The 19,405-nt window shown below is 42.6% G+C and overlaps 1 protein-coding gene across 1 annotated transcript in view; it reads left to right on the top strand.

The window, feature by feature from the left end:
• The first annotated feature begins 5,183 nt into the window (after window positions 1-5,183).
• LOC104386446 (chromosome unknown open reading frame, human C1orf21) overlaps window positions 5,184-19,405 on the top strand; it is a 61,732-nt gene continuing 47,510 nt past the window's right edge. The window contains exon 1 of the mRNA XM_009995055.1: window positions 5,184-5,277. Coding sequence (XP_009993357.1) covers window positions 5,184-5,277 — 94 coding nt within the window. The remainder of the gene's footprint in view (window positions 5,278-19,405) is intronic.

The following is a 19,405-nucleotide window of genomic DNA, read 5'->3' as shown; positions in this document are numbered from 1 at the left end:
AGAAAAAAATGAGAGGCTCATTTTGCTGATAAAAAAAGTTAGATAAGCCTCAGCAGGGCAAAGTCTGTCCCATAATAGACTGAATAACCTGTTGATGTGAATTAGGAGGAATAATTCAAACCAGGTTCTCCCTGCTGGGAAAAACATTGGTAGCTGAGCTTTGATGGCTTTGCTAACTTGAAATGTCCCTCATGGAGAGCAAATTGAGAAGACATTGCTGCTTTCTTTTTTTTAGGGAAAAAAAAGTCAAATGGAAATCAAACAGGCCCAGGGAAGTTGTGGAAGCCCCATCCCTGCAAGTGTTCAAGACCTGGTTGGATAGGGCCCTGATCTAGTGGGAGATGTCCTTGTCCATGCAGAGGGGTTGGAACTAGATGATCTTTAGGTCTCTTCCAACTCAAACCGTTCTATAATTCTATTATATGATTCTGTGATAAGTCATAGCACTAAGTTAAATTGGGGGATTCTGCCTGGACCTAGGTGTATTATGGGAAAAGCTAGTTTTGTTTTTCTCTGTAGCTTAGGCTTTTTTCATGCTTGCACAAAGCTCATTGCTTTGATCTCTTGAGTTTTGTGAAATTTTAACCTGATTTCTTGTGTGGTCAACCCGGAAGGAAGCTTTTAGATGTATCTGCAGCCTGAAGAAGGGGAAAGATCAGTTATCTCAGTGCAATAAAAATGAAAACAAATACACCTGTGGCAATAAAAAAATTAACATGTATTTGTTGTAAAACACTGGAGATCCTCCATGCGTTGGTCAGTGTTTGGTTTTCAGCTGTGGAAGCAAAATGTGTTTTGTCAAGGCTGCAGCCTTGGACATGGCCATCAGAAATAAGAGGATGATAAGTGTATTGATGAATGTAAGAGTGACAGAGCCCTGGGCCAGGCTGCCCAGGGAGGTTGTGGAGTCTCCCTCACTGGAGACATTCAAAACCCACCTGGATGCGTTCCTATGTGATGTACTCTGGGTGACCCTGCTCTGGCAGGGGGGTTGGACTAGATGATCTTTCGAGGTCCCTTCCAACCCCTAGGATTCTGTGATTCTCTGATAATTGTCAAAAGAGCTGGTAAAAGAAAAAAGCACAATATAGACAAGCCTCAAAAACACCCCCAACCAACCAATTGCATAAGTTTACCAACGGCAATTTCTGTTCTATGAATTGAGTTCCCCTTTTTTTTAGCTCAGAAGAATCTTGGGGTACAAAGTAGAGCATCTCAGAGTGTCTGTAGTTGTCTTCTCTTGACCCGCACCTAAGATGTTAATCTTAAACCTGCTGCATTTAATTTGGGGATGATGCAGACACTTTTGATCTGCCTGAGAGCTTTTTCTCACTAGTGTTTTGCAGATAGGAGCTTGTAAATTGCCTCTGGAATCTTGATAATTAATGGTGGTGGGTGGTTAACATGAACTGCAAATGGTTTGAGGTTTTCGTATTCTTTTTATTTTTGGCTTCTAAAAATCTGTGTGCCCCCAAAATGCTCAGGAAGACAAAAGGGAAAATTCTAATTGTGCAGAAGTGGGGGAGGAGGTGGAATGGATGCGTTGTTCTGCTGCCATTTGAAGTACTGCATTTCACATCCTCAGAACCTTCTGCAGGCATCCCAGTGAATGAGGAGCAGCACCTCATTTCTGAGCAATACCCAAACCTCATCCCTGTGGCCTTTGGTACTTGGGCAAGAGAGATTTGAGAGGTTTCCCTGAGGCTGGGGACCGTGAAAGGCTGGGAAGCATCATGGTGTCTTTCAGACTTGGTCTCTTGTAAAAGCGATACTGCTTTTCTTTCACTCTTTTGGTTTGTGTTTTTTTTGGTTGTTGTTTGTCTTCAACCCTCTGCTAATTCTGGGCTGTGTTAACTCTCTGTGTCGCAGTGTCGTCTGTCTTGCTGCACTATGTGTGCAGTAGTCCAAGAAATGTGCCTGGAGGTGTGTGTTGGACTTGCCTTGGAGGTCATTTTGGAGTCGCTTCCTCAGCCCACTGTATTGGCATGAGGAGAAATTACCTCCATAATCCAAGGATTAGTTGTGTAGTTTTTTTCAGATAATGTTGTGATTACTGTTCTTTAATGTAAAAGGCAGAACTTGCAGTTCTTGTATTCCCATTTGTTCCCTTTCATCACAGTGTGCCTTCAAACGTGACCATATTTTTAGTAAGGTTGGTGTGTGCTACCAAGATACTGCAGGAGGGATTTAACTGTGGATATTTTTTTCTTCTCTCCCCCAAAGCTTTATCCTTCTGCATTCATGTTCTGCGTCTGTTTGCTTCCACAGCTCACTGGACCTGAGTGACAGAACCATCACCCTCCTGAATACTAATCAACAATTAAGTATTTTGCAATTTGTTTTGCTGTGTGTTGGCTGTGTAGAAGGCTTCACAAAAAAATCCCCTCCCCAAAACCAACCCACTGCTATGTTATGAAATACATTTGGTTTTTATTACTTAGCAGCCGTTTCCCTTTTGTAAGTGGTCCCTGCTGAGAGAGAAAAAGAAGGAGGAAAAAAATTTGAGTATGGTCACAGCATCATTCATTCAACAGGTAGTTCTAGGAGTGCAGCTAGGGTGTTGTGTGCCAGATTCACACACTGGTTCTGCAATGTGCAGCCTGTCAAAGGTCCCACCTTCACACCTCCCTGGCTTTTCTGGGGTTACCTCGGGTCTCCCTTTGCTCTTTGTTGCAGCCTTGATCACATCCTTTTTGCCTGGGATAAAGTAACTGGTTATATTTTAAATCAAAGTTATTGATTTCAGGCTCTGCTTACATTGGGGCTCCTGCTTTTATCTGAAAATGTGTGGTGAAAAACTTGATCATTTTCCCCCTCTTACTTGTTTCAGCTGGTGTATTAAAAGCCATTGTCTTTAACCAAATTTGCATCCTGTGAGAAAATAAGCCCACATTTAATTTCCAGTCCAGTTAGCAGTTCCTCTTTTCAGTCTGCTGTTTCTCCTTCATCTCTCACACCTCTCTGTGTCTTGACCTACCTTCTGAGCAAGCACAGCGTGCCTGATGCTTGAAATCCTTAGGGATCCTCATTTCCCACCCCAGCAGTGAGCTGAAGACCTGTTCCCTCCGTGCAGGCTGTCACGCGTGAAGATGAATTCTCAGCCACAGCCCTTGCTGCGTGACAAAAACTTAACAACAACCACTATAGTTTACATAAAATGTGTGTGTGGGTGGTGATGACGCGGGGCAGTGTGATTGGGATGCCTTGCTCTGGGTGTGGACTGCTCGGATCTGCTCAGAGGGATCTGGAGAGCCATTTATTTCTTAGCTGAGCTGGAGCTTTGTCTGTTCCTCTGGCAGGCAGATGGGTTGAAATGGTTTGAAGAATAGCTTTGGTGATTGCTTGAGGAGGAAGAAAGGTTCCCATGCCTGATGCTGACTTCTGCTACAAAACCTAGGTTTTCTTTTTTCTAAAGAAAAAAAGTATGTAACCATATAGGGTTAAAAGAAAAGCTCAAGGGGATCTGCTTGATGCCTTCCACTAACAGCATTAATTCCTTGCTTTAGAGTCCTGTGTTTCCAGGTGAGAAGCTGGCTGTGGAATTAGAAATTCATGCTCAAGTGTGCATGTGTAGGAGGAAGGAAAAAAGGAGAAAATGTGTGTGGGAATATACTGAACATAAACTGAAATGCAGGTACAAGTGTGCAGGGCTGGGTTAGCTGCTTAGAACAGGGCTTGGGCAGGTAAACATTGTACCCTTTCAGTGCAAGGCCCTTGTTAGGTGGGGAAAAGCACTTTTCTGTGTGCGAAGCAGGATGAAGTGGGAAGCTGGTTTGGGAGCAGGTGTGAGGTGGTTTTGCACCCAGAGTCCTTCCCCTGCAAGGTAAAAGCCTCCTGTCAGGGGACCTGTGGCAGCAGCAGAATTGTTCTCAGCCCCACTGGTCAGAGCCTTCTTTTTCTGTTGTTGGAGCTGGGCAGGGAAGTGGCTCTAAGGGTGGCTGAGGAGCCTTCCCAGGCCATGTCCTGGTGTGTCACTGTGCTGCCTTGGCATGGGCAGGCATGCAGAGCACACGTGGAAATAACCCCAAAGAAAATCTTTGTTCTATACATTTCTGGTGGGATGGACAGTACTGTGTCCTGGGTAAGAGTGTCCTGCTGCTACTACAGATAAAATTATTGTGGTCAGCCTGGAGTGAAAATGAGCTACATCCTTTTAAGTAAATACCCAGAAGGGATGAGTTAAGAAAATTGTGTGTATGATCTTCTGCTATAGCTGAACTAAGCAACTTGGCAAAAAGGGGCTGGTTCTTGTTTTCCTCTAGCTCTTCGCCTCTTCCAAAAGGTTTGACTGGTGGAAAGGCAAGCCAGGTCATCTCACCCAGCTTTGAAGTTGGTTTTGTTTGAATGTGTAAGCATTTGGTCATTAAACAGCTTGTGGTTTTAATTATTTTTTACAAATATATATATAATATTGCAGCTATAAACTAGCCTTTTCTCCTTCCTTTTGTTTTGCCTGACATCTGGATTACTTAGAGTATTATTCCATCATAAAATGGGGATGGTGCCTTTTTGAGTGATGGAGGTTTTATGGACTCAGTAAAGTAATGAGCACATAGAAAAAAGATAACACAGCTGGCTCTCGCCTTTCACATCTATTAATGCAAGATCTTTAATTGATTTAGGGGGTGTATTTTGTCTGAACACTTGCAATTAGCAGCTCTTCATCACTAAAACACTTAGTAAGGAATCTGGCTTGATGGATAAGTTGGTAGAAGGAACAAGACGAGCAGATTTTGCTGGTTTCTTCTTTCCAACCCCCCCCCCTGTATTCTGTGGGAATAGCTGGGTGGGTGGGAAGTACCTGTGTGCCTGTTGCTTTCTTCAGGCTTTCTTCATATTAAAGAGCAGGGCTGGAAGAGGCTTTGAGTTCCTGTCCTAGGGCAGGATTGGTCTATCTATGTCCTGATCTACCTATAGCAGATGTTTATTGAATACAGTTTTAACAACCTAAGACAATGGAGACAGCTTGTGCTCTTGTAATTCTCTTCCCAAACCTGTTTGTCTTCTTAAGGCTGTACATTTAGATGTCAACTTTTGACAATACTTTTCTCTCTCTTCTGCCACCTTTAGGTGAAAGGGTCCTGAGAACCACACGAGAAGGTGGATTATTTTTTAAAACCATGAGCCTGCGTCTCTAGACATGATCTGTGGTTCAGTCCAGTTGGAGCTGTCTGAATGAAGCTATGGGCTGTGCCTCCGCCAAGCATGTTTCTACTGTTCAAAACGAAGAGGAAACTCAGAAGGGGAAGAACTACCAGAACGGAGATGTGTTTGGTGGTAAGTGTTGCAGGATTTCATCTTTTCCCAACATGATGAATGTTCTGGAAGGTGTATTTGGGAGCCCTGTCCTTCCACAAAATATAAATTAAAATGCATGTTAAAATAAATCACAGTGATAGTGCAGTTGGCCCCTGCAAGGGACAGAATCATTGACAGCTGGAACAGAGGTCAGGTAAAACCCTTAGTAGCAAGTGAACATTCTACATGATGTGCAGTGCTGCACTGTCTTCAGCTCCATGCATCCTGGAAAAGGTCAAAGACCACCAGTTGCACAACACCCTTGTATTTATGTATGTGTCTCTGATACATATTTGTCATTAGGTAGCAAAACAGTTGACTCATTTCCTAAAAATAAAAATCTATTCAGTAAGAAAAATAATTCCTCAATACTTTTGCCCTGTAAAGCAAGAAAATATTCATTCTGAAATCCTCTAGCAAGCAGGGTGTGAGGGTACAATAAAACTAGGAATAATTTTTCTGTGAGGAATTCTGTGGTACTGGGAAGCTCTGAATGTGGGATGAAAGCATCTGTTTCACTATATGGGAAGGTTTGTCTATAATCCAGGTCTTAGCAGAGACACTTGTGCAGCAGGGAAGTTGTGTAAGATAAAATGTATAGTCAGCCTTGTGATTTTTTTCTTTTTCCCCTTCTCTCCCCCCCAGATTCTGTTAGTGTATGTGAAGTGTTTTTTAGATAATAATCTAAACAATAATTCAGTTTCTGAAATGTTTGGAATTATCTGGAAGTCTTCTCAGAAGATGAGTTTTCTAGATCTGCCCAGGTATCTCCCTGAAAGTGAAGTCAGTTGTAAATAGGCTACCATGGTACTGTTATTATTTAAATAGGTTCATGGCTACTGAGTACACCAGACTTCTCTTCACTGGTGGTTGTTATACCAGTTGTTTATGTAGAAGTGGGAATGACACACCTAGCAGCAAAAAGATCTCACCCCTTCATTTCAAAAGGGATGGTATTTCACTTGTTCAGCCTTTCTGGGGGTCACCTGGCTCCTGACAGCGGGTCCCGAAGTAAGTATCCTCAGGGGCATGAGCTGAAATAAAGTAGTTCATCCAGGTTCAGGCCTAAAGGCTGGGGGAGCTTCCCATGCTGGTCCCTCACCCAGAAGTGCTGGGTTTGGAATTGTGACTTTGGCATGTTCTTTTTATTTCAAACAGGCTTCAAGTGCTGTCATGAACAAAAAAGCTTCATTAGTTTCTCAAAGGAAATTGAGTTAATATTTTAGCTGATAATTAGTGAGGGGGTAATTTTGGCAATATGTCTTGCTGCTTTTTTTATTATTTTTTTTTGTAACTGCATGTTGAGAGCCAAAGATCATCATTTGAATGACAAGAAGGCTGGAATAACTTCTGGAGGCAGAGGATGGAGAAGACTGAAGGGATTTTAAAGTGCTCCTGCTTTCTAGAGCTGGACTTAGCAGGAATTTTGCTTTTCTGGGATCTCTTTGAGGGCTGTTAATTGTCCCCTATTTTACAGAAATCTGTCAATAGCAGAAATAGTACCTTCTTTTAACCATTCTCTGGCACATACTTTAGTTTAGGTACACAGTTTGTCAATCCACTTTAGTGACTGATCCTTTTTTAGCAAAGAGTTGGAGTCTGTGACTCAAGTGACTTGTAGAAGGGTAACCAGAATAAGCACAAAGCCAGAAGTTGCCAGAACAGCATCTTTATTGCATTGCCAACTTTGGCTTCCTTTGCTAGGAGCACACCAGGAGTCCTTCAGCACTTACTCCTCTTCCTCTTGGGGGAGAAGCAGGCAGAGGAGCTGCACAGCAGTCATGAACACCAGCAAGGCTGCAGCTTTGTCCTCTGCCTTTTGGGCTTGCCTGCCATGAGCCTCACACTTCTTTTGCAGCCCTCCCTCCAAGCCCTCAGAAGGTGGCCTGTCTAGAAGACCACTTAACATTTTGAAATATTTCTTCAGGAGTTGTGATGTTTGTCCACTCTGCTTTAGAAGATAAAGAGACAACTTCCAGGCATATGGTACTAGGATATTTTTTTCGAATCTGTAATTTTTTTCAACTATAGGTGTCATTTGGAATCCAGAGACTATTTTCTGAGCTGCTTGGAGTGCTGCAGCTCTGCTTCTGCTCTTCCTCAGAGCCTCTAGATGCTTTTTCCTTCTTTCCGTGGTGGGGTTGGTTGAATCCAAGTCTGTTGACTATTTGAGAGATCATTGCTTCTGTGAGGAATATTTTTATTTTTTTTTACTTTTAAAGTCACTGCAGTTTAAGATGGTGTTCCAGTACCTTATTTCCTCACCTGCTTTTAAGCTTCCTTTCAACTGAACAGGCCCATTGAGCCAGGTGTTCACTGTGAATTTGAAACTCTAGTGTTTAAAACAGAGAAACCCACCACAAACCCCATGAATTCTGTACAAACAAATTCTGGTTAACTGAAAACAAAACATGAAAATTTCCATCTTATCCCAAACATTAGAGGACAGGCTGCATTTTGCTGTAATATGTGTTTCAATAATTGAGTTAGCAGACCTATCAAAGGAGATGTTCTAGAGAAGATAGAATATAATATGATTATTATGTCTTGTTGGTCTCTAATGACTTTAAAATCCCTCTAATAAGGATAGTAATCATAAATCTTCATTTATTCATCATTCTTGTTCAAAGCTGATTTCCAAGGCAATACATAAGAACTATAATGATGTAAATACCAATGAAGAACAAAATGCCATGATAGAGCCTTGAGCATTGTTGATTTCAGCATATGTTTTAATAATATAACATCTCTTGTAGATTAGATTTATTTGTGCTTTTTAAACAATCATGGGATGTTCATTTGAGCAGGAGGGTATTGACGTAATTTTCTGTGTAAGAAAGTAACTGGTAATGTGATTTCCTGTGGAAAAGAATTATTTTATAATCTGTTTATTAATCTGAGAGGCTAATCCAGGTGTTTATATGGAGCTCTTGAGTGCCTTGCAACAGTGAGAGTAAACATGGCAGGTAGGAATCTTCTGGCAAACTGGGAATATCCGTGCTGCACTTGCCAGATAGGATTTCTGTTATTAACAGCAGTTCCAGTTGCTAAACCAGTCTAAATAAAGCTGAATGCAAAGCTCAAGAGCTTAAAAAGCAGTTCAGCTCAGGACAGCTGGGAGAATGCAAGAAAAGGAAATCTTCAGCATTGAGGTGGTTGAAAAGCCAGTGAATGCCCATAGTATCTGATTGGCTACACTACAGCTTGTGAGGCATCTTCACAACACTCCTGGTTTGGGTTGCAGCCCCACCCTTGGTTTAGAGATGGGCTGCATGGAGGAGCTGTGTGATGGACTTGATGCCAGGTCACCTGCAGATGTGCATGCCCTTCTCTCACTTGTCTTTTTTCAACAGCTTTTTTTCTGTATTGGTATTACTTCCCAAATCCTTTGAAAATGCCATAGTTCAAAAGCCAAGCAGGAAAGTTAGTGTATTGAATAAGGGATAGTATTGACCTGTCCTGTGTGGTGGCAGTCAAGTCTGCAGTGTCAGGAGAGCACCAGCCCATCTCACAGGGAGGACTCCCTTCTCACCACATTGAAGAGTTCAGCTTAGCCATCCACAGCACATGTGCTGCCTGAGATCACAGTTTTAAACCTGAACACTTAATCAAGTCCTCATGAGTTTTCTTATGTCACTATTTTTTTTCTTCCTATATGTCTTATGGGTCTGTCTCACTTCTGCTAACCCGCCTCGTGAGTGTTAGGTTTTTCCTTCCTTGTGTCTGCCATGTCTCATCCGTGTGGTTATTTCAGGCCCCTACCCCAAGCAGAGCTCTGACTTGTTTCAATTAAAAGTGCTAAAAGATGCTAAAATAGTTGAAACTTTTAAAACCTTCCAACTGTATGCAGGAAAAGAATAGCAAGAGAATTTGGGACTATGACTTACCTTTCCTAAATATGCATTGTCTTCTCCAAAAATGTTATGCCCAAAGCTTTGTAGAGATTAGTTTGTTTTGAAGGCTTTTTCCTTGATTGGCAGGCCTAGAAGTTCATCTTACTCAAAACTTCAGGCTCGGGGTTGTTACTTGGGACACTTGTGAGCCTACCAGATTACTGAGATGTCCTTCATTACTACAAGATCAACTTCCTAAACCTGTCTTTCTCCACCTAGTTCTTGTGCACAAAATTCTGCAGTTTGTGTTCTGGCCATTTGAAAACCTGAGGCTGGGAAGATTTTAGATAAAATTCAAAGTCAGTAAAATACATTGGAAGTGCTTTCAGTGAATAACACCTTCCTGTTGCCTCACCCTTCCCCTCAGATGTCAGAAAAGAAAAAATAAAAAGCTAAAATTGAGAATGAAAAATTCTTGTGAAAAACAGGGTGGCTGTCTGCACTGAACAGAAGCTGCCTGGAAAGCTGTAGCTGAAGGAATATGACTTCTGTCATGCTCACCATGTACCCGTGCTGCCATCAGGTCTTGCTGCACTAGGCTTCACACCAGCACACAGCTCTCTTTGCCTGGCAGTGTTTATTTTATTGACTTGGTTGGTCATCTGATGAGCACTCCAATAGCGATTGCTCCAGCTCACTTGGCTGTCCTGACGTGCTGCTGCAATGTCAGACCTCATTCATTTAGAGACGCTTGTGATGATGCATTAGGGGACCAGCACTGTTCAGTGTCCTAATACCACATTGGTATTTTGAGGCAGTAATCTATTTTTAAAGACATTTTCAAATGTGAACAAATAATCTCTGGTACAACCACAGACACACATTCCACACGGTGCTTAATCAGAGCTCCATGAAAGCAGGTAGGCACCTTGTCTCAGGGGTGCAAAAATGTAAATATCCTTGTGGGTTTCAAAGGAGGAGATTTTCCTTGCTTAAATTCCTATTGCAGCTGAGCTTCTCAAAGGGGAGTTCCTGCCTTGCTTGTGATTTCAGCACCTAGTGTTACAAAGTAGGTCTTCAGTGGTTGAAAGGTTAGGAAGGCAGGGGAGTATGTTGCTGCGTGAGGCTGAGGTGCATTGTGGTGTATAAATCTTCCAGAATTAAACTGGGCTCCTTTTCCTCACTTTTATTAATTGGAAATTATATTTTTTTATCCACTCTGTTCCAACTTGGTTTAGGGATGCCCTGCTTTCTTAGCTAGGTAAACATGGATCAGTACTAAACACATTTCAAGAAATGAGAGAGAAGAACAGAACCAAAAATCATATGGTGTTACATCCATGTGGGAAAAGTAATGAAATTGCATTTGTTATTGAGGTCTATGATGTATTTGTGCAACTCTGAGAACACGCTTGTTAAGTTAATAATTTACTATTTTATTCCCCACGAGGAAGCAATAGGGTTTTAAAAAAACATTAAATCAAAACAAAACCCCACCCTCAGGTTTTGTCTGGTCACGTATTTGTGATCAATGCGTGCAAAGAAAATGTTTTCCACATGAATTAAAACTGTACTTTCACATTTGGTGAACAGAAGTGGCTCACGTCTGTATAGCTCTCTTGGAAAAGGTGCTGCTTCTGCAGTCCGAGGAGGAAGCTGTTCTGGGCCATGGGTTTGCTCAGAGAGTAGCAGCAAAACAAGCTCATTGTGCCACTTCAGCAAGTGAATATATAAAGAGATATATGAAGGATACCAAAAGAGCCTTTTGTAGAAGGTGTCATCAGTCGGGGTCTCTCCTGTAGCAGGAGTGGGGTTGCCCCATGTGGGGTTGAGCTGGGAGCCAAGAGTGACCCCAGCACCCTCAGTGCCCTCACTGATGGGGGGCAGTCCCACCAGGGCTGAATGTCAGCCAGAGCTGGGTGCTGGTGACAGGGTCTGTCGGTGGTCCCAGGCAGAGCAGTGAACTAGTTCCAGGGTCCATCAAAGGAGTGTGAAAAGGAGCAGCAGGAGACAAGGTTGGAGGCAGGGATGGGGTTGAACTAGAGCTTGCCAGAAGGGTCCACGCAGGAGACAAGATACCCACTGTGAGGTCTCTTTGTCATGTTTCCCTGCCACTGTCTTTTTTTCTCACATAGGGGCTGCCACCCCTTTCATACCGTTGACCTTACAGCCACAGCAGCAATTTTGTTTAAGTCAGTGTTCCAAGAGAAAAGAAGAAAGTGCTGACCCTTGGAAGTTGGGCATGTCCACCACCAGTGTTCGAGCCTGTGCTAGGGAGCAGATCTACCAGGCAGATGCACAGAAACAAATCACTTGTTCTCACATGTTGGAGGAGTGCTTGTCATCCTTGGCAGGGTGAAGCTTTGCACTGCTCCCCCCTCAGCTGGGCTGCAGTCCTGCTCTGGGGAGGCCCTGCATGTGGAGCAACTGAGTGGCTGATTTGCCAGATAAAGCCTTCCCGTTCTTAGTCATGACTTCTCCTGGCAGGAAACAAAAAATGAGCAATAAAGAAAAATGGCTCATATTTAGAGTTCTGCCTGCTATTATTTCGGTTCTTTCCTTTGAAAAAAATCAGAAACACCCTAAATGAGATTACTGTCCCAAATGGATAGCGGAGCTTTGCCATGTGTATGTCGTTGAGCTTTTCCTACCTGTGAGCAGAACAAGTGACTAAATTTATGGGAACAAGTTCTTATTTTTTTGTTGCTGCTTTTTGTGGTCATTGAGTCAGATGACTGAGCTGATATAGTAATGTATGGCCATTAGCTTAAAAAATAATCCCTGTAGTTTAAACCATGTTTGCTGTCTAGCCAGGAGATACAAAGCATCCTTCTTTACAACCCTTTAGTCTTAGTATGAGGTTTGGTATCAAACATTCAGCTTAAGCATTTAACTTAACTTTGGAACGGTTGAAAATAATATGTGAATAATTTTGCAATAGGGAAAGTGAGAAAAGAGAGGGTGACTCCTTTATATTTTCGTGAAACCATAATTCTGTACATTTTTCTCTTGAGTAGGAATGAATTTGGAATTGTATGACACCTTAAAAAGAGCTGGGCTTGGAGCAGGTGTCCTGAAATTAACTCAATGGCCTTCAGACTGTAGTTATCTTCTTCTGGAGGTTAATTGTCTTGCAATGTTTATGGCCGCTTGTCATGGTTTTAGATGAGGGGATTATTCTGGAGTGTCATTCTACTCAGTGTAAACGCAGTGTTTTTCTACAGACCTTCTCTGGTGTGGCCAGTGTCTGTTCCCTGCTTTGCAGCAGTGCCTGGGTGCCCAGCCCTGTGCCTGCTGCGTTGGGCACGAGCCGCACACAGTCAGACCTTTAGAGGGGATTTATAGTGTAAAGAGAGATGAACCAAGATGGAGAAACAGTTGTTATCCCCATTTTGAGGGGAGGGATTAATCCCAGGCAAGTTGTAACTTCCCTGCTCCTGGGTTCCATTCAAGCTTTCACCTCTTGCAGCCTGCCTGTCAGTGGCAGAGCATCCCAAAGAGATGGGCCAGACGACGGGGGGGCTCCCAGGGCAGCCCTGAGTCTCTGCAAGCAGTTGATACACAGATTTAACACAATTTTACTCTTGGCAGTGACCCTTCCCACAAGCTGCTTAGCTTGATGAAGAGTGTAGTGCAAGTTGAATACAAATACAACACATGGGATGTGTGTCTCACAATTGCATTAGTGTGCTATAAATAGGGGCGTGCATCCGCCCTGGCGTTTGCTAGAAAGAAGCCAGGATGTATTTTCTGGCAGTCTCAGTGCAGGAGGAAATCCGTTTATTTTATGGGACAGACAAGCTTATTTTTTTCACTTAATCTTTTAAAGACAGAATATTTGGTGTTTGTTGCTTACCTATAGGTACAAAACAGAAAAGTCATGGTAAAAATGCCACACACTTTCAATTACTGTAGTGCTCCTTTTGTCATTTTCCAAGTGGTGTAAAAGGTGGCCACAAAGTTAAAAAAAAAGCAAACCCAAACAACAAAGGCTGAAATTTACCCAGGAAAACCTCAGTCTGGGGGATAATTCTCCAATTCCCCAGGTAACCCTTGTGGGGCTGCACGGGTATGTATTCATTTCAACATCACAAGGCTGTAATTTTTTAGTAGGATTATCAACTGGTAGATATACCTGTTCAACATAAGGACAAGGTACCTGACCAGTAAGTGTTTGTGTACCCTCACGTACACAGCCAAAGATGCCTTTATGGGTTAGGTGTTGTCAGGCTTTTGTTTCTGAACAGCTGCCAAAATACTTTGTAGTCTGATGTGCTTGATCTACAGCCAAACATCGTCTGCTAATGTAGAAGCCATTTTTCCAATAGATACTTCTCCAAAACACTCTGCTGCTGTGGGTATTTTAAATATATCCTATAACCCAGCAGTCTTATGGAGTTCCTGGTCCAAGTCATAAGAAAGATAGTGCTCTTGAGCTTGCACCCCCAAAAATTGGGAAATAAATGGAAATGTTCAGATTGCTGCCTTATGGGCTTATAAAGAGGGGCTCTGGCAAAAAGGATCAGATTTAGGGTGCTCTTAAATGATATTTTTCCTTGCTGCTCTTGTAAGAGGAGCACTGCAAGGGCTTGTTCAGGTGGCAGAAATGCAAAGCACTTCATGTTCTGCCATATTGGGAAATAGCGCAGAGTCACCTTGGTTTCGGGATTTATGGGTTCAGGAATGATCTTGGACCATTCAAAGGGTAAAAAAGGAAGTGTAGGTGTTTTTCATGGAAGTCTCCAAAATTGTATTCATGGTTGTATGTATTAAAATTACATACATTTTATCCCCTGTATTTCAAAACCAAGTATATCTAAAATTTCTAACTGTAGGAACTGGTGGCATCTTGAGATCTTTTTGGGCTGAAAGTGCTCATCTAATATAAATGCACACATTTCTTATTTTGATTTTTTTTTTAACCTATTATTAAAGTCTGCCTTTTCTCACAAAATGATATTTTGTTTTCTTAAAGTGTTGCCAATAGGGGAGGAGAGGAGACATTGGAGTATATCACTAGCTTTTTAAAATTCCATGTTCTTTTCCACCCAGTCACCTTTGCTCTTCCAGCATATTCTAAATGTGTGTGTTTGTGTGTTATTTGCACAGAGCAGTGTGGTTGCAGGACAGCAGGCAGAGAACAGGGACAAGTACTTCTGGTCTCTGAACTGGTTCTACTGTTTGTGGTGACAGTAGGACAAGGGAGGAGATTGTTACTGATATGAGGCAGCATGGAAGAGCACCATGCTGCAGAGAATTGGGAGTTAATTAGAAGCTTGGTGTGTATGGTGAGATGGAGATGTTAAACCAGACATCTCCTGTGACTGGAGGTGGCTGTGAGCCAGGCAGGCCCTCCCTGCTTGGGTGTTCCCATCATTATCACTGATGGCTTCAACAATAGGCTTTCATCGATGCTGAGTGGGTGGTAGGTTTTTGCTTTTGGGGGCTTTAGATAAAGCTTTTGCAACATGGATGCTGCTTGGGGGAGTAGGTATCTTTCAGAGATAACAAATGAACTCTGAGCATTGTAACCAGAGTGAAATATTAATCTTTCCAAGAGGTTAATTCTGTAGCTCTTCAGATGGCCTGTAAGTAAAGTAATGTAATTAACTCTTGTATCTTTTACGTCTGGAAATGAGTGCTGTATTTTATAAATCAAGTTTTCATTAGTCCTCCCCCTCTCTTGGTTTACAGAAATACTAGCAATGAGGAGACATTTGTGCTCATCTTGAATCTCCAGAACATTACTGGTCCTGGGTAATTATTCTGTCCCTTACATAATGCAATTAATAAAAGTGAAATAGCTGTCAATGTACAAATATTCTTTGAAGTACATGAGCAGTGAAGATTTGATAGACTAATATTAAAAGAAGAAAGACAGGATGTGAAAAAACATTTCAAGTCATATGTTGAGGGGCAACAATCTCATGTAATGGTTGACTGATGGAGAAAGGCATTATTTGTTAAGAGGAGTCAGCTTTTTTATTGACAAGTCATGTATTTCCAATAATAATGACTCAGGAAACTGTTGGGGTAGCTCTGTTCAGGAGAGGTTTTTGGTGTCTGGAGCAATTGCTGGGTATGCTAGCAGGGCTATAAGGAGCAGGACCTCCATTCCTGTAGAAGGGATGTTCACAATAATGGTCAATTAAGAGGCTTTTTCGGGAATCTGAATAGTCCCTGATGGGTTCTGCACTGAAATGATAAATGTTTAGCAGTGGAGTATGTAGACAGATGCTGGCTGGGAGAGACTCAGCAGAGTGGGAGTTCTGTTCATGTTGAAAAACCTGAAAGGAATTAAATACTGAGTGCTTGGTATGGTGTTTTTCGTTGATTTTTTTGTTTGTTTTTTTGTTTGGGTTTTTTTGAAGGGAGAATTTAGAGAAGGAGCAGTAAAATGAAGTAGAAGTAGCCTTCCCAACCTGGCTGCAGTGTGCTATCCAGATTGGCCCAGGTTCTCCAGAGAGTTTCCAGGATGCAGTGTGGTGAAGCAAGAGGACAGCACCCTCCTGTCCTCTGTGGCTGAGGAGGTCTTACCATCACTGCCTACAAGCCTCCTAGCTTTTTACCACCTAGTTGGATTGTAGGAGCAGATTTAGCCCTTCTTGTGTTGTGGTTTATGTTATATTTGCAGTTTTGCTCCTGATGCATTCCTCTGTTCTCTAGTCTCTGCCTCCCACAACAGAGGTCTGTGTCTGTGAAGCCAATTCTTAAAGCTTTGCTTTTGCAGTTTCTGAGTGGTGCAGGGTATTCTCTTCAGGGCAGAGTCATGCAATTTTGTTTAAAAATAAGTTTGTGATGTTTAAATATAGTAAGTAACTGGAAATGCTGAACTTCTAGCTCCTTCAAGATGCAGCAGGCAGTGTGCAGGGCTGGCCCTGTACTGCTCCCTGTCGAGGTGTGAGGATGCTAGGGGCAGGATGGTGGAACCTTGATCCAAAAACCTACCTAGTGCTTTCATACAAACAGCAATATTTTCAAGGCACAAACCCTTTTTATGCCTCCTGTCTATTCCTTTAATTAATCTCCTGGCTGCTTGTTTCCTCTCCTGCTTTCATTTCTCAATTTCATCTTCTTAGTGGGCTAGATAATTGCATTTACTGAGTATCCTTCCTGCAGAGCACTGTGACTATAATCTCCACCTGAGAAATGGTTTTCTGTGACCAACCTGGCATCTGGCTTTAAGTTATGTGTTAATTAAATGCAAAAGAAAAAGTGTGTGTATATAGATACCTATATATGTAGATGTATATATATATGAATTATGTAGTTTCAGCAAGGAGAAATCTGGGTAGCTGGAAGACAGTTGTGAGTGCACACCACCAGCACTGGTTTTTGGCTTTTTAATTACAGACCAGTGCATAAATCTTTAATTATATGATCATGTGTCTGTTTTTTTCAATACCATCTTATATACAGAGTTTCCCCATATCTTAAGTACAAATGGGAGTTTAAGGTATCTGGAGGTTGTGTAATAAAGGATGGTACCATGCAATCAAGGTGGAGATTGTGTGTTTAACACACAATTTTAGAATATTGAGGTCGTGTTTTTAAGAGTCTGAGATAAAGAAATGGCCTCTGAGGTTGTGGTACATTTGAACCAGCCACTGGCAGCACGTACCTGGTGGGGGGCATTTGTTGGTGGAACTGGCTGGAGAGTCCTTGACTTTCTTATCAGGGAGCCATGGTGGAGCAGAGCAGCAGCAAAGCATTGCCTTCCTTCACAGGGTCCAGGGGGGTTTAAGATGTCTGATGGATCCCCTACCACATACATGCACATCCATAAGTCTTCTTGTCCCCAGGAATTTTTTCAAACAGTTTTGGGTACTTACTGTGTTCTGCTTGTTCTTACATCTTCCCAAACTTTGCTTTGTGTAAAGGGAATTAACCCCAATGCTTTCTTATCAGGGAGCCATGGTGGAGCAGAGCAGCAGCAAAGCATTGCCTTCCTTCACAGGGTCCAGGGGGGTTTAAGATGTCTGATGGATCCCCTACCACATACATGCACATCCATAAGTCTTCTTGTCCCCAGGAATTTTTTCACAGTTTTGGGTACTTAACTGTGTTCTGCTTGTTCTTGCATCTTCCCAAACTTTGCTTTGTGTAAAGGGAATTAACCCCAATGAGCATGGAGGAAGTCTGAGCTAGAGCTGGCCAGTGAACTGTCCTCCTGCCTCTGTCTGTAGTCCCAGGGGATGGTGACCTGTGTGTAAGGAAGTTGGTTGTGCAAACCATAGTGAGTTATCATTTGTTTTCCACATGACCAAGAAGAAACCAAGTAGGAGAAGAAACCGAGTAATGACTTCTTTGATTCGGCAGCTCACATCCTGCACTCAGTGATGTGTGTCTGCAAGGCCTGTACCACGTTCAAAAATTAAACATATAGAAGCAAGGGAGCTAAATTATGGCTTCATCATCATCTGCCACTCTGTTGGATCAGGGGGAAGAGAAATCAGAGAAGCCAAGATACATCAGCTAAGGCATGTGACAAGCCATGGCATCAGAGGTGTTGGAATGGCATCTTCTCCCTCAGGAAGGAGTCAGGCCTGTGTGGGAGAGGACAGAGGTATCCAGAGGATTGAGAGCTGCAAGCACTGGAAACACATGGCAGCATTAATGAAGGGTGGGTTAATATGGCAAGATGAGGTTTTGTGCTTCTACAGCAGCAGATCAAGATGACATCCATTCAAGTGACTGGAGTTGTGCTGCTGTCAAACCTGTCAGGCCCAGAGGAGCACTGCTGAAAGCTGTCACCATTTGGGCCTGGAAAAGAGTAGCCTGGTAAAGTAGAGGGGAATTCTTAAAATTGTGCAGGTTAGCTTCAAGTAGGCATCACCCTTGAGGGAGTGGATGTTTCATGAAGTGCTGGGCGTGACACGGAGCTGTAGTAAGAACTGCTCAGTGGCTTAGAAAGAGGTACCCATATCTTGCCTAGCTTTGGGGCAAGTGTCCTTTCAACACTGCAGAAGTTCTTCACAGAGGGTCTGGTTTTTGTTACACCGAATGTCTCAGTCTCCTTCAGCCCTCCCTCCCCCCCAAAAGCTGACCCTGGCAGTCACATCTGCCTAGTGCAGAAGCAGTAGTTGGCATTCCTAGTTAACACGTGTTAAGATTGTGTAGGAAGAAGAAAAAATACTTGAGGGTGGTCCTTCCAGATGTGTACTATGTTCAGGTTTTTAAACAGCTTTTCTGCCAGTTGATTTCTATTTTGTTGGCAGAATTAGTGTGTTGTTTGTGCACCTGCACTCTGTTTAATATCTGGCAGTATCCAGGGCCTCAGCTTCCAGCAGTGCCTGTGTTGTAGATTGGATTAAGGTACAGTAACTTAATTTTGGAAATTTGACTGAGCATGTTCAGATAGTCCTTTCAAAAAAACAGGTTGGCTTGTTTCCTAAGCTGTTCTTTCTGTTTATGTTCGTGTTGGTAAAAACAGCCTGGCCACTGAGATTGAGAATTGCCTGGGAGTTGGTAGCTCTGAGGGCTGATGACAGAGGAAGAAGATGGGCTGGTCGCCCAATGCTGGCTGATTTCTGATGAAGTTTCCCTCTCAACCCACATCCAGGTGGATCGGAAATCCACCCCCAGAGCTGCAAATCTCAGCAATTAACTCAGAATCGAAATAACCATGTAGAATCAAAACAGCCCTGCAGATGCTGCCTTCTTAGAGTCCTTGAAGCTGGGGCTAAGAAGGTAACTGAGATACCCTCCATTATTTGGTATTTACTTCAAGACACATTAGTTTACAGGGGTTTTGCAGCTTCTCTACCTGTTGATTTGTTTTATTTTTTTTAATTTTTATTTTGACACAACCTTTGCTGGTATCCAGGCAGTTGAGCTCTTCAGATTATTCCAACTCTCTTAATGTACATGGATATCATCTCATCCCTCCTGTGCCCCAAAACAGGATGGACTTTAACCTGTGGCACTTGAGGCTGGTGACTCTTTCAAGACCTTTGATGATGGAAAATGCAACCACCCAAGCAGTCTAGTTCTAGTACTTGACTCTCCTTGTGGTTAATGTTTGTTCCTGCTGCACAGCCTGGGTCTTTCTGGAATTGAGCCCCCCACTGCTTTTCCTACCTATGGAGCTGTGGAGCTCACAGTAGTCCTCCTTTGCCACTGTGGGTGATGTTTGGCATGTTTTGTATTTAGCATCTGAATGACTCACCTGCTGTTACATGTTTCAGTTAAGTTGCATCAAAATCTGTTATGATTTTTAACAAACATGTTTTAAAAGAGCAATTCAGTCCCTTATCTAAATATAGCTTTTAGTT

This window comes from Chaetura pelagica, unplaced genomic scaffold (assembly GCF_000747805.2).
Source record: "Chaetura pelagica isolate M959 unplaced genomic scaffold, ChaPel_1.0 scaffold683, whole genome shotgun sequence".
Lineage (NCBI taxonomy): Eukaryota > Metazoa > Chordata > Aves > Apodiformes > Apodidae > Chaetura > Chaetura pelagica.
The sequence above is the reverse complement of the archived record's forward strand: the minus strand, read 5'-3'. Positions and strand labels throughout refer to the sequence as shown.